The 26301-nt window shown below is 36.3% G+C and overlaps 1 protein-coding gene across 2 annotated transcripts in view; it reads right to left on the bottom strand.

The window, feature by feature from the left end:
* Nucleotides 1–26301, bottom strand: part of slc25a12 (solute carrier family 25 member 12) — a 100395-nt gene that overhangs the window by 37149 nt on the left and 36945 nt on the right. For both annotated transcript variants that reach the window (XM_028806300.2, XM_028806301.2), the window contains exons 5-7: nucleotides 23695–23834; nucleotides 6322–6468; nucleotides 5413–5551 (exon numbers count right to left, since the gene is read on the bottom strand). In XM_028806300.2, the coding sequence (XP_028662133.1) occupies nucleotides 5413–5551; nucleotides 6322–6468; nucleotides 23695–23834 (426 nt within the window). The remainder of the gene's footprint in view (nucleotides 1–5412; nucleotides 5552–6321; nucleotides 6469–23694; nucleotides 23835–26301) is intronic.

Raw genomic sequence — 26301 nt, 5'->3', positions numbered from 1 at the left:
GATTCCGAACCAGCTCTGTATAAGTGCAAGTACACATAATTGAGACAAGCCACAATACAAGGGTTGCTTCCCGCCTTGAGCCTCAATTGGATTAAGCAAGTTTGAGAATATGGTTATATTGCATGCCAATATTTTATTAAGTGAAATTCAATCAAGATTCATATCTAATTAAAAGTACTTATTCTTCTTCCCTACATGATCTGTGGTTGGAGCACAAATGTGTGCAAAAAAGGCTAAATTCATGACCCACACACAGACATCACTCCAAATGTGGTCAAATCAAGTTTTAAAGTGTGAACTTCATGAAAACACAATAAATAACTGCAACTAATCTCCACCACCTTTGTTTTATTTCACTTTGCAAATTCTAAATTACCCATAAAAACACTCTTCTACATTGAAAAAAGGAATCTAAAGCTGTGAGATTGGTTTTTGCCTGAACCTTGCATGATGCCCAGGCAGCCAAATGAATGTCTTCTAATTTAGATCCCGTAAAAGAATATACTGCTAGCTCTCTCTTGCCCTCCCCACTTGAATTGTAATCACAGGCACCCCCAGCTTCTACCCTTAGGCATCCAGTGCCACAATACTTTTCTTTGGCAGTTCATTTTCTAGCAACAACATGTGCTACATATTAGATGGCCTTGTTGCAGAAGCAGCTTAGTGAGACAGATGATGACAAACAGGAAGCCACAGAAATGGGCTAAGCATGAAATCTGACATGACATCATGAGAGGAAGCTGTCAATGTTTCAGTACCACAGGAAAACTGTACTGAATTAACAACAATTAAAAAGTGGATTTCAACCAGCAGTTTCCGAAATGTCAAAAAGCATCATTATATACATAGATTTTTACAAGTGAAAAGGAATGGTGATGGGCAACATGAAAACAGCTTTTCCAGTTGTCAAATTCTTGAAATACTTCCATCTTGTTAGTATTCATAGCCACTTACATTTTTTTTTACATATATTATGCTAAACCAGCCAAATCTGCAGTAATAAAACCAAGCTTTTCTTTGATCTCATAAGCTAGCAGTTAAATTTTTTTTCCTCCCTCATTTTCTGGATATTGTTGCACAAGTTCAACAAGGCAACAAATGACCTCCAAGGATAAGGACCTCGAAAGTATACAAAATGTTAGTATTTTCTGGCCTTTTCATTTAAAATAAAAACATTTTATCTGCAACTCAGTGCCCTTTAAATCATTGTGATCATCTCATATTAGCACAAAGGCACTGTTTACAGTTGAACTATAACCATGCTGCACAGAGCTAATTTTTTTCTTAGTTTTATTAAAACTAGGGGGGCTCTGCCCCCTGCTCACTTCACTCGCCCACCCCTGTGTTTGGTTTACTGGATATACAATTTAAAGAGATTGTTATTTTCATGGGAACTGTTACATATGCATTATTTTCACTTTTACTTTAAAAACTTTTGTAAAAACAATACTTGTCCTTTATTTCCGGCCCCTGCATGGTTACATCTCTTTCTTGCAAGACGTATAATGCTGCTCACGTTGTGAAGGAGAGGGGGAGCTGAACGCATGCTATGGATATGCCAACGGATCATCTGCTGTCTTTCTGCTGCTGCCAAGCTGCCTGTTCTGCTTGTCGCATATCGCTGTTTTAAGAGCTGGGAGCACATGATGCGTGTCTGCCAAAAGCAATCCAACAACTGCTAGGTTAGATGTCCGTGGACTTGTTTTAAATGATGGCTCACTGCCTTGTCTTGCGTGACGTTGTAAAAACAATAATTGTCTTTATTTCCGGCCCCGGGCATGGTTAAATCTCTTTCTTACAGGACGTATAACGCTGCTCGCGTTGTGAAAGGGGGGGGGGGGGGGGGGGGGGGTGGAGATGGGGGTCAGCTGCTCTAGTGCTGCCTGTCCATCATTTTAAAGCCTGTATAGCCGCTGTCCTTTTTGCCACTTCGTGTCTCTGTTGCTCGCGTTGTGATCACTTATCCGTGATCATAAATATACACCTGACCAAATTGTGTTTTCTTTGAAATTAAACTTGTCGTTGCTTTAACTGTTGCGGGACCACAGATTCTCATATCGTATGGTCCATTATTGTGTAATTCTACGTTTTATGCATTGAATGATGCAAAGGGGAAAAGACTTTGTTTTCTGCTCTTTGCCTTTTATTTCTGACCTTGCTTTGTCCTCCTATTTTTTCCAATTACACCTGGTCCTGATGATTAATTTCCTTTTGTTTGCGCTAATGCGATCTTTTAGTCGTCGACGTTTCATTTATAACGTATTGTCCTTTATACGCTTTATATGCACCGAGACCCCTGGATCTGTGTGTCTTTACACTACTGATTTTTTTGTTGGCCGTGCTCTGATATTGCTTGTAAGTAGGGCGTGTCTTGCAAGAATCTCATGTTCTATATCCCCGCGAGACGCTCCGTGACCATTCTCTTTCATCTCATGGGTCTTTTATTTGTCTTCCATGATCGTAACGTGAAGATCATGTATCGTCTCCTAGTCATTCCCTCCCACAGGATTTTTTTTTATAATAGAGAGATTAGTGGTCTAAAACATTGTTAGTATATTACAACTATCAACAATCTTTCACAACAGCTGGAGCACAAGCTAAACAACTTTGCTCAATGTCACAAAATACATAATGGGGACTGAATAGAAAGCTGTGCAGCATACAGATCAATTCCATAAACACTACAGATGAGCAAAAAGTTAAATTAAGCTATTGAGGTGTAAATAACCGTACTATTTCATGCTTAGGCTGAAAAATACAGTAGTACTGACATTTATAAAGTGGTTAAATGCAATTAACTTTACAGTAATTTTTTTCCCTCACATTAGTAAAGGAAAACAGATTACCAGACTTATTTTAGAAAGTCCAAAAACTCTCTATTTTTTTTTAATAACACCCTAAATAAATGCATACAAAAAAGCTAACAGTAAAAACTTGACTGCATCACAAATGCTTTCTCTCATATTATATGTACTAGGGATGTGATTTAAAAAAGTTCAAATTTTTAACCAAATTCATGTTGAAAACCCATTTGGAAAAAAAAAGGATTGTATGTAAGACCCACCCCATCCTACCATTACCCCAAATCACAATGCGTTTTATGAAGAAAACAGTTTCAAAATAGCCCCCTTGTCAAACTGCAGGTTGATTCTACCATCAAATTTTCACAATTAAATCAAATCAAATGTAACAACAAAGCAACCTCTGGCAGACCCTGGTAAAACAGGTTTTGAAACAGTTCCTCACTGGTCTTCCTTAAGTTGAATGCTCTAATGATACACATAATCAAATAACAACTTATTTTCCCAGTAAGTGCTCCCTCACTAGGGCGGCACAGTGGCACAGCAGTAGCGCTGCTGCCTCGCAGTAAGGAGACCTGGGTTCGCTTCCCGGGTCCTCCCTGCATTGTATGTTCTCCCCGTGTCTGTGCGAGTTTCCACCGGGTGCTCCGGTTTCCTCCCACAGTCTAAAGACATGCAGGTTAGGCGCGTTGGAGATCCTAAAGTGTCCCTAGTGTGTGCTTGGTGTGTGGGTGTGTGTGTGTGTGTGCCCTGCAGTGGGCTGGTGACCTGCCCGGGGTTTGTTTCCTGCCTTGTGTCCTATGTTGGCTGGGTTTGGTACCAGCACACCCCCGTGACCCTGTAGTTAGGATATAGTGGGTTGGATAATGGATGGATGGATGGATGGATGCTCCCTCACTAGCAGTTGCACTTTTTAAAACACAGGCAAGGAAGCATACAGTATATACAGTATAGATCGACAGACGTGTAAATATATAAAGTATATAGTGTACAGTATATTTAGAGCCCCAAGAAGATGTCCAATGAGGGATTACAACCCCCTGCTCCTTGCGGTTGGGACACCATAAACACACACAGCCCCAGTAGGTGGCGTCTCATTTGCAACCTGAACTTGAGTACATAAAGATCTCCTGGGTGAGAACTACAAAAACTCAAACTCTGCAGAAACCCTGGCATTGGCTGATTTCATCCTCCATCTTATTTGTTGTGCAACCTTTTGCGTTAAATGGGGGTTTACCGGGTTAGTAACCCAACGAGTTGGTTATTACCACTGGTCACTATATATATATATATATATATATATATATATATATATATATATATATACACACATATACATATACTGTGTGTGCATATATATTTACATCCTCAGTAGAGTGGATGTAAATCTTTGGCCATGAAGTGTCACAGTTAAGGCAGACTCTTCAGATGCAGAGTCCTGAAAGGATGATGAATTCAGAACTTTTTGAATTAAAGTAGCTGCTTTGTGCTAGAATTTTGGGTAACTTTTTTCTTTATGTACTCATAACCGCCCTGATGCGCATACTCAAAACATTGAGCAAATGCCTTGCTCGCCTTGGGAATCCCATGACACGTAGCACCTAGAGGCAGGTCTCTCATAATAACTCAACCAGTCACCTTGTATGTTGATGGATGAAAATGACAGATTCATTTCAAGCTGTAGTTCATGTTGCATGTGGTGCCATGGAAATAAATACATTCATAAAGTATATAAATTAGCAATAAAATCCATATTTCATGACACATTCAACTTATTTTGTTATTTATTGGCACATTTCAAAAACATTTATTAATGTGCATATGTATTTATTTTGGACAAAACAAATCCATATACATACTATATATATACTGCATCTTTAAAAACATAAAAGGCTGAATGTGCATTTGTACAGTATGCAAATACATACAATTGAACCTCTCTCTGCCAAAACTTTTCACAAATTCTTAATTTGTACAGGATGAATACCACAGACTATGCTTCTTTCTGAAATTCGTATCTCTGGGGAACTTTATGAAGGAAATGCTCCAAAAAGCAATTTTGGGACTTGCCACAGATGTAGAAATTGCTCCCTACAGTGGGTATAGCCAGTGAAATTTTGGCTGGGGACCGAATTTCTTCTCCCTGGTGAATTTACAGCTTAATTTTACCCCAGGCCATTCTGGGCACCCCTGCTACTGTATTTATGTATAAATATAAAGGGAAGGTAAAGGCAAAAAAAAAAAAAAACATCCAAATGACATTTTTAGTGACTTGCTTTTAAAGATATAGATGCTCAAACCATAATTTTAAATCACTGCAACTAACCACCATCCATTTCTTCATAGGCTTATTATTTCATTGTACAAGTTATAAAAAAAACAAAAAACAAAAAAAAACAACCACCACAAAGCATAAAGTTTCACATTGTAATACAATGGTATCTAACAATATACAGATGCATTGGCTAAGTCAACAAGCAGGTGCAAATGGAAAGGGCAAAAAAAATCTGCCAAAAGATTTATCCTATCTTCAGAATTTACAGGACGTGGAACTATAATTTCAAGAGAATTCTTAGTTTTGAATGCAATAAATACTTACAAAATACATTACCTTTAGTGACTTCAACATCTTTCTTTGATCCTGCTAAAATACTGTACATTTTCCTAATAAGTTCCATGTTGTTAAGCAGAGAGTTAAATGCAGTGAAGTAAGAAAAGCTGACTTGATGTGAGATGCTTCCACCCGCAGCCTGTAATTCAGAATAGAAGTATGGAAAAAAGGTGCAAACTTTTAGGCAAGCAAATTTCAAGGTGTTGAAATTGAAATACAAAAATACTTCTAGTTTCTCCAAAGACTGTTACATTTGACTACAAATTAATTAAATAAAAGTAAATAAAGAATATTGAGTAATATAACAATCACATGGCTGGAACCATCTATGTGAATAAGGAAAAAAAAAACTAACATTCTCAAACACACATAATCCAAGTCTGCATCTCAGAAGGACTGGGCACTAGAAAATTAACAGGCCCAAACAGGTTGCCAGTCCATCAGAATGTCCACCACACCCATACTCAAACCAAGCAAACATGGAATCACAGATTAACCTGACCTACATGTCACTGGAGATGTGAGAGAAAACCCCATAGATATTGAGAGAATATGCATATCAATGAAAATAAGTAGGTGCAGGATTCAGACCCAGAATGATTCGCTTATCCATATGACCCAAGACTGGATACACCAAGTTTAGAAAATGGACAGCTAGATCTATTCATGTCGGTAATAGCCTGTTAAAATACATTTTTCATAGGTTACATTCAAAAATGATACACAGCTCCCATCAAAAATCTAAACATGTATCAGACTTTTACTGTTTCAATTTAACAAGGAAATTAACATAAAGGTAATTATGTTGTAGACATCAGTGCTAGCAATGCAACAGTCCAATTGCCTGTATATCGCTAGTAATTATGCATTCAAAACCATCTATTGCTCTGAAAAACAGTAAGTACTTACAGACACTAAGTTCTCTTCCACAAATGGTGTTAGCATATATGAACGAATAGTAACCATAATGTCACTAAAATCCAGGGCTGAAATTGATCCGCTCTTGCTCTTGTCCTTTTGGGCAAAAGCTTGTCTGGCATGTTCCAACTGTAATTCCTATAGAGAAAAAAAAATCATTAATAAAGACAACAAATTTCACAATGTCTACCTTCTCACTATTATTATTATTTAGCTAATGCCTTTATTAGATTAGATAGAGCTTTATTTGTCCCCTTATCCAAGATGTTTTATAATATTTGAGAAATGGAGTTGGTGACATTTCTTTCTGGTTTTCCAACTGGAGCACAGGCAGGTGACGTGACTTGCTCATTGTCACACAGTGTCAGTAGTGTGATCTGAACCCATAACAACAGGGTTTGAAGTCCAAAGCATTAACCACTACACACTGCTTCATTAATGCAAATATCTTCCTCCTTCTCCAAAGCACCAAATCTGTGGCTTCAATTCAACTTAGATAGCATGCAAATATGGTCCAGAGATGTGTTGACCAAGACTTGTCATCTGAATAACTTTAACTATGATATGGTGGTTGGTGCCAGTCATGGCAGTTCCACATCTTCATATCAGAGATTTTCATGCTGTGTAGTCTCCAAAATGTAAAGGGTATGGTGCAATAAATAATTCAAAAAATAACCAGTAAAAGAAAGTTCAGTAGGCAAACCAGAGAGGTAGATCAGAAGAAAACAGACAGGCACAGGCAACCTAACAGATAGTCACTATTTGAGTAAGTGTGGCCTATTTACAACACTAGAGTGCAGAAGGGCATCTCAGATAGCAAATCATGTTGGGCCTTGAACACTTTCAGAAAGCCAACAGTGGGCACATGATTGCTAAAACCACACAAGTGATGTTATAACATGAAGATCTACCATCGGCCATGGATTCATTCTGCTCTTTATGAATGGTAATGGGGTGAGAAATGTTTTCTTTGCACACAATAGACCTCTTAATAACAAGGGTGCATCATGAGAATGATGTTGCATACCTAAACACTGTATGTGACCATGTGTATCCCTTTGTTACAACAGGCAACCCTTTTAAAATATGTACTTCCAGAAAGCCTGATAATGTGTCATGTCAGAAATATCAACAATCATAAGTGGGTTCCTCACACAAGACAATGACTTCTATTTACCCCACTGATCGCAGGTCTTAATCCATTTAAAATTCTTTGGGGTTTATAGGGGTGTGGGGAGTTGGGGAATGTGTGGGCAAAAAAAATCAACTGTATGATGTCATAGAATGGAACAAAAATTTTTTTTGAATCTTTCCACCACATTCTGAAATGGGAATCATTTTTTTTTTTGTATTTTGTGTTTGTTTTTGTCAATCGTGGTTAAATACTGTAAGCAAACAATTGACTACTGCACAAAAAAAAAACTAACACTATTTGTTCTGTTAGAAGTTGTCACAATAATCAGGGAAATAAAAAAGTAGAAACTGTTCCAGGAATGCTTCAATCACTTGACGGTAAAGTGATCAGAAGGTGGCTGCACCATTGGATCATCACCTACAGACTAAACATGAAAACAGCCTCTGTATCTGGCTGAAAATGCTACGTTTAAAGAAGGCACCAATGCAGCCATACAGTATGTACTGTATGTTCTTGTTCAATACACAAAAAGGGCCTAGCCCAGTACTAGAAGAGTAGACCAAATAAACTGCCAACTGAATGCATATTTTTATTTATATATATTTGCTGGATTAAATATTATATACTCATCTAGTTCCAATCTGAAATTGCTCTAAAGCAAAATTATTAAATAAGAGAATGCTAAAACTGATATATGAGGCTATATACACATTCACAGAAAATTCCGCCAATAAGTACACGATTAACTTATCAATGGCCTTTGTTTGTGCACAGTAAATAAAATAAAAATTCAAGTCTGTTTTGGAATCTAAAGAAAATGAAAAAATAAAAGAAAATTAAGCCTAAAAGAGCTCACAAAGGAAGCCAGAGCTCATCGGATAAAAATGCATAGATTAGTGAAACGACATGAAAGAATGTGAATCCCCTTCTGTGCACTACAGACTCATTAATGGAAAAAAAGGAAACTGCACCACACAGAAAAAGAATATGGATTAATCATACAACTAAGACATTGCTTAATAGAGAATAGATGTTAAAAGTCAGCATCTGACCAAAGTGACGTATGAAGGAAGCCAATGACATGCCAACAATCACCTTTAACCAGCCACAAATATCTGTAGCTGTTTCATGAAGTGAAAATGCATTTGTCAAAAATATTAATAGCTCTATTTAACATGTTTTGGGGGGTCGGGGGGCAGAGTGTCAAGAAAAAAAAGTTATTCATTAAGTGTAAGTTTAAGGCACAATAAGGAGAGGCATTTGTGAGAAAGGTGAAAGATGAATCAAGTTACATTTTTGGAAAATTCAAAGTCCTATGATTGACTAACACTGGTAATGATCCAACAATACTGTACGTATACTGTAGAAAGGTATGGTGGCAGAAGCACCTTACTATGGAGGATGCTTCTAATTAGTAATGATTGGGCAACTTGTTATGGATGGAGAACAGTAATGAAAAATATTGGAACAGAGTTTATTAGTCTACTAAGCAAGTGAACACTGAGAATATTCATTGATCAGCAGAACAATAACCCTAAACATGTGGTGAAAGGAACACTGGAGCACTTCAAGAACAGAAATATAAAGTGCCACAGCCAAAGTCCTAACCTCAGGCTCAAAGGCATTATTTAAAAATATGCATAATCCAATGCATTTGAAAGAAATATAGTTAATTTGCAAAGAACAGGCAAGAATCACTCCTAACCAGTTTTTAACGCTTTCACACACGTAGCCTAAAAACTTGGATCTATTGTTGTGGCAAAACATTACTTTTTGATTTGATCTGATATACTCTGTTAATCCCTGATAGGAAATGGTCTTTTTGCATAACCTTTGGGTATCACAGCACAGGGTCAGACAGCACCCTGGAGCACTTTTTAGATTAAGGACTTTGCTCGAGGGCCCAACAGAGCAAGACCCCTTCTGGAAGTGGGATGGGATTTGAAACGGCAACCTTTCAGATACCAGCGCAGATCTTTAGTCACAAAGTCAACACTTGACCAAATGTTAATGTATGTAATCTGAATATGCATGAATGCAGCGTATTTCAGTTTATGACTTTAACACATTTGCTGACAAATAAGCAAACTGTGTAACTTGGCAGCTTCTCCATAAACATGTGGTTTGTAATAAAACAAGGAAGATGTTTTAGTGTGATATGTAATCTAGGAACATTTAGAAACTTTCAAAAGGTCTTAACAATTTTGTATGTGTGTCCCCTCAGTAAGTATCCCCGAGATCCTGAATGAGTCACTTAGTTTGATGTTCTCTAACTACAAGGAACTATATAAAAATGGTAAACTAAAAGCTAAATAACACTGAACAAAACATTTTGTCAAATTTAAGCTTTAAGCTGATCACTAATATAAATTTCAAGTATAACCGGCCTGTAACATTTAGAATTTTGAAGAAACATTTAAAATAACTTTTATTTAATTTAGTCTGTTTACCCTCTTAATGATGCTGACAAATTATATTAGTTCCGAATATGAAAACTGACTCTTTATTGCTTAAATCCCTAAGCTGCTACAATGATCACAACTATTTAACACTAGTCACGTTATTCTACTGCCTTATTTGACCTCATTTTTACAACTCCAGACTATTGCACGGTATTTGGTACTCCGTAGCTTAGTATTTATTATTCTGTTTTGTTGAATTACTGCACTGTTAAATGTGCCAATAACTGTCAGTCAATGGTTGTATTCTGTGAGGTGGATACTCAAATAAGAATTCCATTATGCTAGTACACTGTACTCTGTATATACAGTATGACGATAAAGCTTTGATTTGATTTTGACTCGATAGTTGAATGCAGTTCAGTAAATTGTCAGTTTTGCTTCCAATTTTCATTGGAACTCAGCACTTGATGGTTTTCATTTCAGTGTTCAACAATAGTTAGCTAGAAATGATGGATTCTATTTGCCCTGATCCCTTTAACATCATTGCAATATCCCAGTAAAACCTTTCACCATGTTCACTGACGATTGCATCAAGACTAGAAAGGAAGAAGGCCAAGTGTAAAAGAGGAAAATGAATCTTTAGCAACATGTTGCACTTCATTGTGGTATATGCTTGAAGTATGTGGTCACCCAGCTTTGATGCTATGTAGTTGCAACATCCTTGAATGGCTTCCATGTGATTCCTGCCTGCGCCACCAGCAGATTTTTGAAATGTTCCTTACTGGTGACATACTATTCTGTACATGTATACTTATAATATGATAGGAAAATCAGAGGAATATGTAAAGATGATTTTTGTGACCGGCAAACCAAAATCCATAAGATAAGGTTCGTAAGTGCTTAGGAGGTAAAATCTTGTTGTCCTGGGTAATTAAATGAGACATAACAATGCATTATCAAATCCCGGAAAAACAAATTGTAACTTAAAAAGACAGGTAGTACAGAATCATAGTGGTTAGCACTGATGCCTCATAGATCAAGCAGAATGGATTTGAATCTTGTACCTTGCTGCTATCTGTGTGGCATCTGCACATTCTTTCCTTGTCTATGTATATTTTTCACTCGGTACTACAGTTTTCCACTAGCCCAAAAATGCCTGTGTTAGCTTAATTGAACTTTCTAAAATAGCCCCATTGAATGCACCCAGTAGGAATCGGGGCTGAAAATGTTAAAGAAATGTTTACTTGAACATGAGGCTAACAATCACTAATCCAAGCCATTAACAGTGTAATATGTTTTCAAATCCAGCTGAATGCAGTCACACAGAATCATGGTCCCAGTAAGCTGTCCAAGCTTATTCAAATGCAAAGGAACTCTGTAAGAATAAAATGAGTTGTGTGGATACAAAATGTATTATACAGGTCAAAAACTAAATGCATAATTGCTGGCAAACTTCCCGGCACAGGAGCAAAAACAGGAGAAGCAGCAGCAGCAGTGGATACAATTATGTGAAAGAATTACCACTGAGAGCATTAAAGTATTACTTAAAAATATATTCTAAAGGCATCAGAAATAAAGTATTGGTTATTTTCAATTTTATCAACTTGCTAGGCACACAATAATATTTGGCAAGACATCTTGCATAAATCTCTTTCCAAAAAGATGGTCTAAAAGTAATCATTTTCTATTATTCCCAATCCATCTCCACTTTTTACAATGTTAGGAAGTAACAGACCAGTTTTAAAAGAACACAAAGACAAACTGCAAAAAAAGCTCTACTGGGGTGTCTTTTTTTTTTTTTTTTTTTTTTTTTTTTTTTTTAACTGCCATACACAGAAAGGCTTACTCAATGTGCACAACAACCTAGAGAAAACTGTATTAGAACCCAATTCCCACTGTCCTTTTTCCTTCAGAGCAGCCTGAAATGTTAAGGTGCTGAAAACACTACTTAGGAATTTTGACTCAAGACCATTCTGCAGATTTATCAGCCAACACCTTCATGCTGCGAATCTCCCATTCCATCTCAGCCCAAAGGTGTTCCATTGGACTGAAATACATAGATGGCGCAATTAGACTAAACCAAAACGACTGTCATGTTCGTGAAACCAGTTTGACACTATGCTGTTTTGGGACATGGCACCCCATCCTGAACCATAATAAGCAAGATAAATGTGCCAACAGACTTACGATGAGTGACAGCAAATCTTACTCAGGATTTGTAAGACAGGAGGTTATTCACCCATGACTTAACACTTCCATAAAAGAACCTGCCACATTACTAAAAAGCTTATTTGAATAAAGAAATGCATGATTCCCTTGGAAAAAGAAAAAGAATAATAGAGTGGTCATAACCAAATTGTCTATTTTAGTAAGACAACTTACAATTCAATTTTCCCTGTAGCACACAGGTGCAAGTAATTATTATTAGTTTGTTGCACTTAATAAAACGGGGGGAGGAAGTGCTCTAATAAGAGATGTGTACAAAGAACCAGAGTGTTATGTTGTTGTAATTACCGCTTCTTTTCCTTAGTAATCAACTCATCAGTGAAACAGTGTCAGGCTTGGAGTCTGGCTGACAATGACATGTGAATCATTTATTAGAAGATAAGTCTGATTACAAAGATGCAAGTCCTCCTGAGGACTCTATTGTTACACACCCCGGTTGAAAACAGAAACCTCCCACAGACCCCTGACTCCTTCTTTTGTCTTCATTTTTGGTCCCAATTAACTGACAGAAAGGCAAATTAATCATGCACTTGCCTCCCAGGAGTTTTCTTGATTATAATATTTGCAAAAAAACACACAATGTGAAAAAAAACTAACCACACGTTCTACTGTGAAAGGCACAAGGCACCATACCACACCATGCACCATGACACATTTCTTTTCCTCCATGCTGAAGTTTATATGTTAATTTTTCATAAACACAACATGTATCTTTTAGTTTTCATACCATTTAAAGCTACATCCATCATTAATTTTCTGAACAATATTTATGACTTTTTTCACCCCTACATCTCCAAAGATTAGGTTGACAGTGATTCTAAATTCACCCAAAAGTGGGGAATCCAGATATGGGTATACAGTATGTTGATGTAGTCTGTAATGGACGAACATCCAAGTCGGGTTCTCTCACTTGTGCCTGCTGCTGCAAGAATTGGGAGCAATCACATTAAGCTGGTTCAGAAAATTAACGGATAGCCACAACTTGTATGATCTAGGCATAACAGGTAATTTCACTGGATAATAAAAAGCTATTAAATAGTGACCCTGCAAATATTTTCTAAGTGCCCAATAATTTAGACTACTAAAATAAGAAACTATGTAGCATAGCTGCTTGTAGAGCAGGCTACTTAGAGCAATACAACGGAAGACACTGCTTATATTCAAATGGGAAAGGACTCTGTGCTTATTACAATGTGTTATCAAACTGATGCTATTTAAAAACAGACTAGCGTACCCTTCAAGTCTTTGTGTTGGAGGTATGGATAAAAATACTTCTCCGTTATTATGACATATGCTAATTAATTGGCAGATTTTAATAACCACAATATAAAGCTAAAGAGAAAAAAGGAAACAGTTGAGTACATTATGGAAAAAAAATCCTTCTGAACACAGGTGAATCTTCACAGGCGTGGTCATTAGGATAATTAAGCCGTTAAAATCCTATCATGCACAAGGTCATGTTGAGCAGACTCAGTTGCTCATTATGTAAGAATATTTTAGTGACACTGATGGTGGGCTAATTGTTGAGGCATGTTTGGCAAGGACTTTAGAGGTAAACACTAATCATTTTTCTGATTTTTTTTAAAAGGAACATTGGGTAAGGTGGTGTTGTAATGAGAAGGAAACATCAGCAGCTGGAGAGATGTTAACAAAAACACAATTAGTTTATAGTAATGTGCTGCACTGACTTGAGATGTTAAGAAAAAAAAAAAAACAGGCAAGCAACTCTGCAAAATGTCAGTCTGAAGTGGAGGAATAGCTTTCCTCATAAGCGCCACACAAGGTAATATAATAGTCGGACTGTGGAGCATAAATTGCTTCTTACAACAAAAACAAAATGCTTCTGGGATAAATTGTTGCAAAGAATGCAAGCAGTAGTTACTTAAGCAGTGAAAAAAGTCATGGTCAGATGATTCCTCTTTTACGTTCTTTTTTTGCATGTGTTGAGTGCATGAAAAAAGAACTACAAGTTCAAATTCTTTTTTCTACAAAACAAAGGTTTTGGTGGTTCTGTTATGGTGCAAGTATAATTCCTTGACACAGGTCTACAAAAGGCCAAACACCATCACATACTAAGTAATTCTAATCACCCTGTAATAAAGTATTTCTATCCAGACAGGAATGGGATTTTCCAGGAACACAATGCAGATGACACCATTTACAAGCAAGGTATCATAGTAAACCATATACGGTGCTCTATAATGTTTGAGACAAGGACACATTTTTCCCTGATTTAATCTCTGCTCCACATTTTAAAATTACAAATCAAACAATTAAGATGCGATTAAAGTTCACATTGCAGAATTCCATTTAAGGGTATTTGTATACATTTCGGTCACACCATGTGTTATGCCTACTTATAACTATTATTCCAACGCTAATCCATAGTACTAGGGTGTTGTACCGTGTTAGCCATTATGAATGTAGAGGAAAGCCAAGCAAAATGACACCTTTTATTGGCTAACTAGAAAGATTACAATATGCAAGCTTTCGAGGCAACTCAGGCCCCCCAAGATTACATCTTGCCTGAAGAAGGGGCCTGAGTTGCCTCGAAAGCTTGCATATTGTAATCTTTCTAGTTAGCCAATAAAAGGTGTCATTTTGCTTGGCTTTTCTCAACGCTAATCCAGAAAGAGAAAGTATATATGGTTTCCAAATGCAAGATTAGTTTATTTAACAAGGGGATGATAACACACAATCTCATAAAAAGTAAATAAGCAAATGTTACGGAACCTTAAGTTACGACTGTGCATATAGTACGTTCCAAGCCACATTCTTTCCTACCATTACACCCTTAGTACAGTATCTGCATTTGTGGATAATGACATCAATATCAAGACATGTTTTAAGTACTTGCATAATAAAGTTAAACGACCATGCACTGCACAAGCACACAATCAGTAGTAAATGTGTTAAGCACTTAAAAATCTGGTCAAAAAAATATTAGAAATTAAGACAGTTTCACATATTGCCAGCATTTTAACAAACTGTAAAAAGTCTAAATCATTGTGTTCAAAGAACTGTAATGGCTTATTTCATGAGGTAGCGGTACATAATAAACAAGAATAGTTGCGTCAAATATTTGAAACATTACAATATGTGCTTCAATTTAAAATGTTTAAAGTCTAAATTGACTTGATTGTAATAGTAATAGCAATCTGATGGAGGACTAGTTCCTTAGTAAAGGATCAAAAATAAATCAAAAATTTGTAATCACTGACCTTGAAATCATCTAAAACAATACTCTACATACTTATGTTTTGAATTTGTCATTTTTAAACTTCCAGGAATTCTAAAGAATCAGATGTCAAATATATTAACACCAGTAACGGCGCACTGCACAATGACATGCAGTGAATCCACTTGACTTATAGTTTTCATCCTCTTTCTCTGTATGTTTAGCATTCGTTTGCTCAGAGGTTGATGCTTCCTGAGCAGCTCTTCTTTTCTCCACCCTAGCGGCCCGCTTCTTCTCTTCTTTCATTGGCATCTTTTCATGTTAAAACTGATTAAGTCGGTGTTTGTGTTGCAATTACTTATTACGTTTTCTTTAATTTTTCACTTAAGTTGGCACTTAAGTCTTCAATCTGCCCCAAGAATGATTTAAGATGTGAAGAGGTAGGGGAAGTTACGGCGAAGGTGGTAGGGATGAGAACGGTGCCCGTATGCATGCGCCACATGGCCACCCTGCTGGTTGATTCTATAATAAAATAAAATAAAAAAATAAGAGGAATAACTTAGGACGTCAATAATCACCCCAAAAGCGGATAGTAGATGTAATGTAGTATATGTGCACCAAATTTCAGGTCAATAGTTCAAACGGTTTGCGAGCTACAGGTGATTTAAAATCTTAAGACAAACGAACAGCCACGGTAGCATATTATATAAGAAGATATTTGCTTAAAACAACCCTTGACGTGGCTATATTACCAACCATAGTGTTTTACAGTTTTGTGAAAAGGAGTAACTTTGAAACCTCATATTCCATTAGGGGGTGAACCCATGGGATTTGTTGATATTGCCTGCACAAGTCCTTTCGATCATTACTGCTAATGTTACCTATTAGTTTATTCTTTATCAGAATGGTATAATTTTGTGCAAAAAATATGGTCCAAAATGGTCTAAAGATGAAGGTTTTTTGGGTCTATGGAGAACCAAAAATGGGGGAATCCCTGAAAGTTTGATGTCTCGCATTAACTAGACACCAAAATAATTTGAACAGCATATCATACATAAATTGGGTTAGAAACTACAGTAAGAGGTTGCTATCACTTGTGATTTAGAAGGGGTACACTAATGACTATTAATTGTCAGAAGGCTAATAATTTTGGCCATGCTAATTTTGTGTTTTCCTTGTTTCAATTAAGTACATCAGTAAAATATTTTGATAAAACTTCTAGGAAATTGTGTCTCTGTTCTTCTGGAAGCAGTTCTCATAAACTTTTTAGATACTAGTAATTTTTCTTAAGAAAAAAAAAATAATGATTTTGTTCAATTTTGGACAGAAGGCTACTACTTATGACCTTAACTATAGTGCATTGTGACCTTACTTTCCTTTTTTTTTTTTACTTTAAGAATCAAATATTTACCTTCGATAACAATACAATATTTAAATATCACCTTGTCAGCCTTCAAAGGCTCTAGAGAGAACAAAAACAATGCACAATACAGTCACAATTGCAGACTGCATAGGAAGAAAATAAACAGAACACTCAGTTGTAAGTTATTTAATGATAAACAATGAAATTTTTTCTTGCACATCTGGCCACCATGCAACACATTACCACTCTCCAGTGCCACACTAAAAAAGAACATATTAAATATAACAACTTTATTTTATTCATTAGCCAGGCAGGAGTACCACCAATCAAGATGACTTCCATGAAGCAAGAGAGAGACCTATGACTGATACCAACAATGAATGACTCATTGGTCATTGAAGACAAGCAACTCATATCCTCTCAATCACTAGCTTCAAGCAAATAATTCATAACCTTGACTAAATCTGTAACAGAGCTGTTACAGCACAGATACTTGCTGGAGAGACTGAGACAAATAAGTTTTATGCATACATCCCTGTAATAAGGGTAAAGCAAAACATTTAATATGTTGACAAAAAAAAAAAATCACCCTCCACACCCTGCTGCTTGATGTCTGCCTTTGTATTACAATGGATTAACATTTGAGTGCTGCCTTGATGAAATTCATTGAGCCACCCAGCTTTAGGGCCTTTTCTCCAAGCCACCTAGAAACTGCTGAAGAGTCAAGCACTCGTCAGTAGGTGAGATATTCTAATGTACCAGAGAAACTTGTTCTTAATGATATGCTACTTTCCAGTGCCTTGACAGCTGTGTCAGGAAGTTAAACTAGCTCTAAAATTCAAGCTAAGTACCATTTTCTTCTCTTAAGTTCAAACGTTTTGTCCCTCCATTGCCTGATTTCAGTTGTAATTGTGAAAGGATCAGGTAATTAGCAAAGCCTACAAGATAAAAAGAACCTATTTTTCAGCGATTGCATAACACCTGAAAAATACCACCTGTAGCCGGTGTATCTAGTTTCTGCTACTGGTCCCATAAATATTTAGTTCTTTTCAATCTCCAACTCAATTGTTTACATACACACATAAAGAATTGTTTACACCTGCTTACCTAACAGAACTACAGATGAAACCAACACCAGTTGTCAGAAATCAAATTGTTGGTACTATTATGAGGGTGTCACCATGACCTTCTTGCTGAGAAAAGGGATGTGACAATAAGCAAAGACACAGAACATAACTGACAAGCTCATTTGGTTATCTAATAGCTCAGCTGTCTTAGTATCTCACCCACATACTTCTTTAACTGTTGTCATGTTTTCTGTTTCAACTACATGACTTGGTAGTTTGTTCAGGATTCTCTGAACTTTGTGTAAAGTGTTTCTTCGCTTTAGTCTTAAATTCCCCTTAACTTACACTCTTGTACTTGTAGTACTAGGGTGTTGTACTGTTTTAGCCATTATGAATGTAGAGAAAAGCCAAGCAAAATGACACCTTTTATTGGCTAACTAAAAAGATTACAACTAAAAATTACTCTTGTACTTGAAAATTGAGGCCTCCACTTTAAGAGGTTCCAATGCCAATCCAATCTACTACATAATAAAGGTCTTTGTGTCCAGTCTCTCTGAGCAATCTGATTGGTCAGTTTGGCTTTGGATATGCAATAAAAGCAGAAGTGTGACTGTAAGAAGGATAAAGGCATATGAGGCATGCTGAGAGCATTGCATACAAATATGGCAAGTATAAAATCAGACAGGAGACAAGAAAGTGTCTCACAAATAATGAGAGTACTAGAAGCAGGCTTTACAGGAACACACTCAAGAGAGAGAGAGCCGGAGAAGAGATGTTCTCACAGATACAAAGGAAAGGTGCCAAAGGTGCACGTAGGGCATGAGAAAGCAAACATTTTTTATTTACTCTATTACCTGACTGCAACAGGTACTGTGGCTAATGAAAAATAAAAAGGTTTAATCCCCTTCGCCAGTCAGAGCAGAATGTGCCCTTTATTCCCAAAGTGCAATTGGTTGCTTTTCTCTTCACAAGTTTAAGTGCTGCATAACGTTTTTTTTAGCATTGTAACCAGACCTGGACTATACTCCAAATTTGGTCTCAGTGCATCATTCAGTTTGACCCTAACATTCCAGGGTTTAAATTCAACAGTTTTTACAATGTGAAACAACCTTTGTTTTATTATAATTGATCCTCCACAATGCTTAGATAAGAAGAAAGATGTGTTAACATAAACTGCTAAATCCTTTTCAGAGGCTGCTTCCTGTAGGAAAGCCTGATACATCTTGTTCACCTATAGTGTGAATCAACAGAACAGATGGATTTTCTTTTAGAATTTCATGATAATAAGAAACAGAAGTATGTAGTTTTAGAAAATACAACAAAGAACAAACATGCCTTCAACATGAAAGGAATCATCTGTGAAGCATATAGCGGCCTGCATTTGGCACCACCTTACAAACATGACTCTAAATGTCTACAGCACACAACATATCCCGCTCCAACGACAATGTGTTTATAATGAATGCCTTCAATATTTCATTCAAAAATCTCAAACACTGGGCTTTGTTATTTTCTATCAGCCATATTGATCTATGATACCATCTCAGGCACAAACAATTTATAGACAGAATTTTGAACCTGCAGGCCTGGAAAGACATAAAAAAAAATAAGAAAAGAGTTTCTACTGTGTTTGGACAGGCGTGTGACCATGAAAATCACAGGGGTTAAGGAAGAACAGGACTCTTAGGCTTGAATGAGCGTGCAGACCCCACCTAGCTGTATTGAGGGAAACAAAGAAAAACAAGCATGTAGTGTAAAGGGGTTAGAGGCAGTGAGACTTGAAAAGCCCACCATAAGAACAGTAAACCCATAATGAGCAGAGCAAGAGCAGGTAATAAGAGTATGGGCAGGCACAAAATGACAGAGACAGCATCTGAGATTAAGAACAATATATACATTATCTAAACCTGTTTATCCAGAGCAGGACCACAGGAACCTGGGGCCTAACCCAGCAGGTTTGGATGCAAGGCAGGAAAACTCCCTGGTATGTAATATGTATGATATGGCTGATGTTAAGAACAAAAAGAATACGATATTTCAACTATCTGTTTTGAGAGAGAAACATTGAAAAAACAGATATTTTAAAGCATAATTCTTCTACTGGATTATTGTCACAACATCAGGTATTTTGAGCTGTGAATATGAACTAAAAAAGATAAATTAATAAATATAGAATAAATACAAAAACAAATTAGTATGTTTAGCTTTTCACCACTTGGCAGACTCGCTTCCCCCACCTACCTGTAGTTCAGTAGAGACATTGCCAACTCAGGGATTTTACAAGGTTTGCATTGCTTCATTGTTAAACGACGTTTTTAAAGCAAAAGTGATTGGTCAGCAACAATATGCTGATCTTGTATGATGACGTTGTCAGTCTCTCGATCAGTGCCGTTTTATTTTCAAAAATCGGGAGTGGTCTCCCCTAGACTTTCTCGTGTACTCAGATATGGGGATGGATATTTGAGGAGTAAACCGCAAGACAATGATTATATTATGTACAATAAAGAACCACCAACAACAAATCAAATCAAATTAATAATATATTGAACAATTATTATAAAAGTAAAGTTGAATAAATCGGACTCTGCAGCTGCATGAATAAAAAAAATGAATATTTGTTTAGGTAAAGTATCACTTCCGGTTAATGGATTTGGCCCAAAAGTTAATACAGATCTACAATTCTGGTGTAACAACCACATGGCAAATTTCATCCATCTATCTAGTTGCGTTTTTGAGATTTCGTGTTTATATACACACACACACACATATATAATTCCAAAAAACAGTAATTTCAGACTTGGGGAGTTCTAAAACGTAAAGATTCATCAAAATGTCAAAGTCAAATTTTTTTTATGATTAGTACAGTGATCCCTCGCTATATCGCGCTTCGCCTTTCGCGGCTTCACTCCATCGCGGATTTTATATGTAAGCATATTTAAATATATATCGCGGATTTTTCGCTGCTTCGCGGGTTTCTGCGGACAATGGGTCTTTTAATTTCTGGTACATGCTTCCTCAGTTGGTTTGCCCAGTTGATTTCATACAAGGGACGCTATTGGCAGATGGTTGAGAAGCTACCCAACTTACTTTCTCTCTCTCTCTCTCTCTCTTGCGCTGACGTAGGGGGGTGTGAGCAGGGGGGCTGTTCGCACACCTAGACGATAGGGACGTTTCTACCTTCTGTGTGCAGCTGCTTCCTGAAGGACATGCTGCACGGTGCTTCGCATACTTAAAAGCTCAAAGGGCACGTATTGATTTTTGACTTTGTTTTACTCTGGCTCTCTCTCTCTCTATTTCTCTGCTCCTGACGGAGGGGGTGTGAGCTGCCGCCTTCAACAGCTTTGTGCCGCGGTGCTTCGCATACTTAAAAGCAAACAGCCCTATTGATTTGTTTGCTTTACTCTCTGTCTTTCTGACAGACTCTGCTCCTGACGGGCACTCCTTTGAAGAGGAAAATATGTTTGCATTCTTTTAATTGTGAGACGGAACTGTCATCTCTGTCTTGTCATGGAGCACAGTTTAAACTTTTGAAAAAGAGACAAATGTTTGTTTGCAGTGTTTGAAATAACGTTCCTGTCTCTCTACAACCTCCTGTGTTTCTGCGCAAATCTGTGACCCAAGCATGACAATATAAAAATAACCATATAAACATATGGTTTCTACTTCGCGGATTTTCTTATTTCGCGGGTGGCTCTGGAACGCAACCCCCGCGATGGAGGAGGGATTACTGTATACTTTGTCTATACTTTGTATACTTTGAGTGCGAAGTGGCAGGTGAATTACTGTCAACAAAAAGCAGGCACCTGAGAAATAAACTGAAACGTTACTCACTCGTGATTTTTCTGTCCATACGGTAAAGTTTTTGTTGAGCAGCACATTCCAATTTCACGCGTTTGAATTACATCTTGATATACAACAAGTGCAAAGAAAGGTGACACGTAAATCGCTTTCAATTCCACACGCTTTACACGCGTATTCAGCTCGCTCTGTTACCGCAAATGCTGTGTGAACACCCGGCCTCCATCACCAGCCTCCGTTCACTGGATGAATACATGCAGCCGGCTCGTGGTGGATGGCTTTCAGTTTTAGAGTTAAAAGTTATAAGGGTTAAAAACTAACAGCAAGAAAATTAATTCAAAAACGAAAACTAAAATTATGTTTAGTAAATTATTATTTTATTTCAGTTAGTCTTTCCAGCTACTTTAATAGTTTTAGTTTTTCCAATTCAGTTTTGTTAATTATTTTATTTCAGTTTACGAAAATGTTTTTTTAATAATAGTTTCAGTTTTGATTTTAGTTTTTGTTAACTATAATAACCTTGCTGTATCCTATTGTCAAAAAACTGCTGTTTTAGAATGAATGAAACAACTTGGGAAAAACTTTTACTATTGGACAGGTACTACTAGGAGTTATTATTAAACCACTATAATAACTTTTAGTGAGAAAAAAAAAACACATAAGGGATAAAATTTTATTGCATCAAGAACCAGCTCTAATAGCACTATACACACAGAATTTGAAGTCTCCTAAGTCAACCACCCTATGTACTTACTGGGACCTACTCATTCATTCATTCATTTCAGGAAAATAATTTTCTGGGTTGACAGCATTCAAAGATTACTAAGAAAGAGGGTGGTGATCCTGAAAGGCTTACAAAAGGCCCGGCAAACAGCAATAATTAGGTAAATTTATATAATAATGCAACATTCTCACACCCACTTAATCTGATTAAGTAGGTCTGAGAATTTTGTTTGTTTATTATATATTATATATAATTTATAAGAATTTATGGATAGTAACAGAAATAGTTCAATAAAAAGTACACACAAAAATAAAGCAACAAGAAAGCAAAGACGTATAGCACTTGACTTCTTTTTATCCAAAAACTGCACAAATCAAGTTTCTGTTTTGCTATAATGGAAGAGATTTTGAAATGGACAGATCGTGTCCAGTGCTAACTAGGCTCATCAGTTTAATCCTTAGCTTGAACTGAAAGTAGTTCGTTAATTTCACAGTGCATCCTTTTTACTGGCATTTTCATATAGCTAAATTTGCAAAATGTTACAGCTATTCTTGCCTTCTATATGTCATCATTAATATATCTTACAACTGCACCACTCTAAAAATGTTAGCACAACTTAAGTGAGACCACTGTGACATTTGCGTTCTTGACCTGGATATTTTAAAACGTTGCTCACAAATAAGCAGATCGTGTAAATTCCTGGAAATTGCACTAGGCATTGACCTGGGAAATGGCCTAGTCATGTTTCTTGGGATGTTTGGACTTGCTTTGTTAACACACACCCTTAAACTGGCAATAAGCCAGTACATTCTTAGGATAGATGTATGAATGGAGCTACTGTTAAATACAATAGCTACTAAAGTGCTATTATGAACTTTCTAGTAGCGATCTTGATTTACCCAAAAAGCAACTAGCATTTGCATGAGTATCTAATTTACATAGCCTGTGATTATAATGCTAGAAATCCAGTTTATGAACTGTGATGAGCAACTATCAGTTGTTTATCAAATACATATTTGGAGAAAATCTTAGCCAAACTTCTAGTTTGTTTTTCCATTGGCAAGAAAAATATGCATTGCAAAAGGAATGATTAGTTCTATTTAAATTCATGAAACATGCACTTTTATCCTTATTTATATAACTAACCCCATTCTATACATCAAAGAACTGTTTACACAAAATGCTACAGTAACTTAAAAAGAAATTATACATTTCAACATTTTTCGAAACAATGACAGTGAAAAAAACAAGTTACCAAAATATAACAAAGGATTATTTAGCAGTCTGCAGTTTTATTAAATCACATACCTACAACGACTGAAGCAGACTATTTATTTTCTTACTATTTATTAGGTGACAAGTAAAAACTAACACAAGTCAATGACTGCTTTAAAGATTAAAAAAGAATCATCTGCAGTAAATACTGCATATACATTCAGTAAATTTACTTTAATTACAGCATAGATCTTACCTGTAAAAATTCAGTAAATTCTAAATAGCTTAGATGTTTCTTTCGATCATGCCCAAAATGAAGCCGAATAAACTCACAGTCCCAATTGAAAGGAATATGATGATGAATAATAGTCTGCCCAAAGATGTCTTTGACATTTTCTGTTAAGTAAAAGAAGAAAAGATGGGAGTGAAAAAAATTACTAAATACTACTGTAACTACTGATAAACATTGCATGAGGTGTGATAAATTTTGTTTTAATGCTAATTAGTAAATTGGCCACATTATTAGGTATAAATACTTGATAACACAAATAACCTAAATAGTCAATTGTATGTTTTACAATTCAGTGTATACAGCATTCAGATATGTTTAAGAGGTTCAGTCTTTGTTGGACATTACATTACAACTGTCAAGACGTGTGACTTTGACCATGATATGATTGTAAGTGCCAGAAGCAGTAACTCCTGATGGCCAACTTTGATTTTCCTACACTACAGTATCTACAGTTTACTGAGATAAACATAAAACATCTAAGAAGGGGCAGTTATATGGGTTAAAACATCTTATTAATTAAAGACATGAAAGAAGACTAGCTAGAATAGTTCAAACTAACGGAAAGCCCAGAAACAGAGGTACAGCTCTATACAACTGTTTCAGGCAAAGGGGTAATTCTGAATGAACAACACAATGGGCTGTGAAGTGAATGGAGAGCAGCAGTACACAATGTTCAATTACTCAACTGTAAGCTGACAATAGGAAGATGGAGGTGCAGTGGGTATATATTCACCAAAACTGAATAATTAAAAGTTTGTAAATTTGTCAGTTGGGCTGAAAAAAACTTGATTTCAACTGCAAAATGTGTACTATAAGGTCACAATTTGGCATTCTGAATTCACCTTTGGATCCATTTGGCCTTATGTCTAGGTTGTTGGTTGTGGGGCACTGATGTGAAGAACATTATCTTTGCATCAAGGTCCTTTAATCTTGCATTGTTGTTGCATTATTTTATAGCCACATTCTATACTTTTTCAAATGAATAACATGTCATGTCATGTTGCTTCAAGCTGATTCCATGAACATGACATAAACCTTATTTTACTTAAGTTGTCTGCCTAGTTTCCATCTCTGCTTTTTTATTTTTTATTTTCTTTTTTGCTAATGTAAGGCCTTTGGAAATTGGCAGCTAAACAATTCACTACACATTTTACTGAGTAAAATTATATGTGACAACTAAAATTTGTTTTAATCTGGTTTCTGACTGACTGGTTTATGTTTCTGCAAAGTAGACATCTAGAGCATTTTTAAGAATAAACAGAAAGTATATTATCATCTGCACCTAAAAATGTGTACAAGAACAAAATAATGTAATATTCATTTTGATGCTGCTTAGTTGTCAATATAAAAAAAATGTTCACTTGCATCTTAGCACAACTCTGGTCTTAATGTCTTTGATCTGGATTGCTAGTTGCTTATTTCATTATTTGAGGAAAAAGATACAGCACCTACATTAGTAGCTTATCTATCAGTCTATGTGTCATTTGTCAAAAAGACTACTTACAGTGAGACAAGTTATTTAATATATTTCCTTAAGTCAAAAGAAGTAGCAAAGCTTAAAGGTATAGTGAGATGTATATAATAATTTGATTGGCTCCTTTTCAATAGTCCATGCACTCATAAGCAAAATACTGATATACTTTATTTTGGAACATCCACTTTATTCTAACAAAATTCCATAGTACTTCATAGTACTTCTGATAAAAGTGCCTCTCTGAATTCTGCAAAAAATAACCTCTCCCTCTTACCTGCTACCTCAGAATAAAAAACATGAAAAATGGACAAAGGAGTCCCAAATTTTATTTACTAAACCTAACTTTTGCTACCAGCCATTCATTGGAAAACCCATTTGCTCTTTGCCTTTATGTAGGAGGGAGTTCATCTTAACTTGTCAAACACCTTCCTTCCCAATAGACTTTCATTTTGAAAAGACTTATGCTTCAGGACTCTTATTCACTACTATATATTTCTTACATAACTTAAATTGAATACACATTTTTATATCCAGTTTGATTTAAATAGAACATAACTTACACATTGTCATCTATTTTCTTTTCACTTATAGCTCTTTTCCTACCATTTTAAATCAGACAATTTTGAGCATTCTGGTTTTACAGTTTTCTTCTCATCGTTTCATTTATTTTCAAATAAATTTCTGTAAACAAAGCACCTCCCAGAAGGTCTTAACATATAGCTAAACAAATATCATATGCAAAGGACCACAGAATGTAGCCTCCACTCGCAACTGCCCTTGGTCACCTCCCTCATTTTGCAGCTTGTCAAGCAATACTGTAATAATATAACCACTTGCATCTTGATATTTTACGCCTAGCATGTTAAACACTATTTTAACTTGCAAAAACAGGAACTAAGCAAGATACCACTGCACACACATCCTCTCCAAGTTCAGTGTGCTATATCTAGGACACCAGCTGCAGAGCTCCCTTTGGATCTAGTGCTCATGTAGCGGCCAGAGAGATCCCCAGGTTGTCTCTAGATGGTTCTGTAATTTAATCCCTTGATAAAATTATACTCCTTTCTCCGTTTTAAACAATGGAGACTGCTACTCCA

The sequence above is a fragment of the Erpetoichthys calabaricus genome, chromosome 8 (assembly GCF_900747795.2).
Source record: "Erpetoichthys calabaricus chromosome 8, fErpCal1.3, whole genome shotgun sequence".
NCBI lineage: Eukaryota > Metazoa > Chordata > Cladistia > Polypteriformes > Polypteridae > Erpetoichthys > Erpetoichthys calabaricus.
The sequence above is the reverse complement of the archived record's forward strand: the minus strand, read 5'-3'. Positions and strand labels throughout refer to the sequence as shown.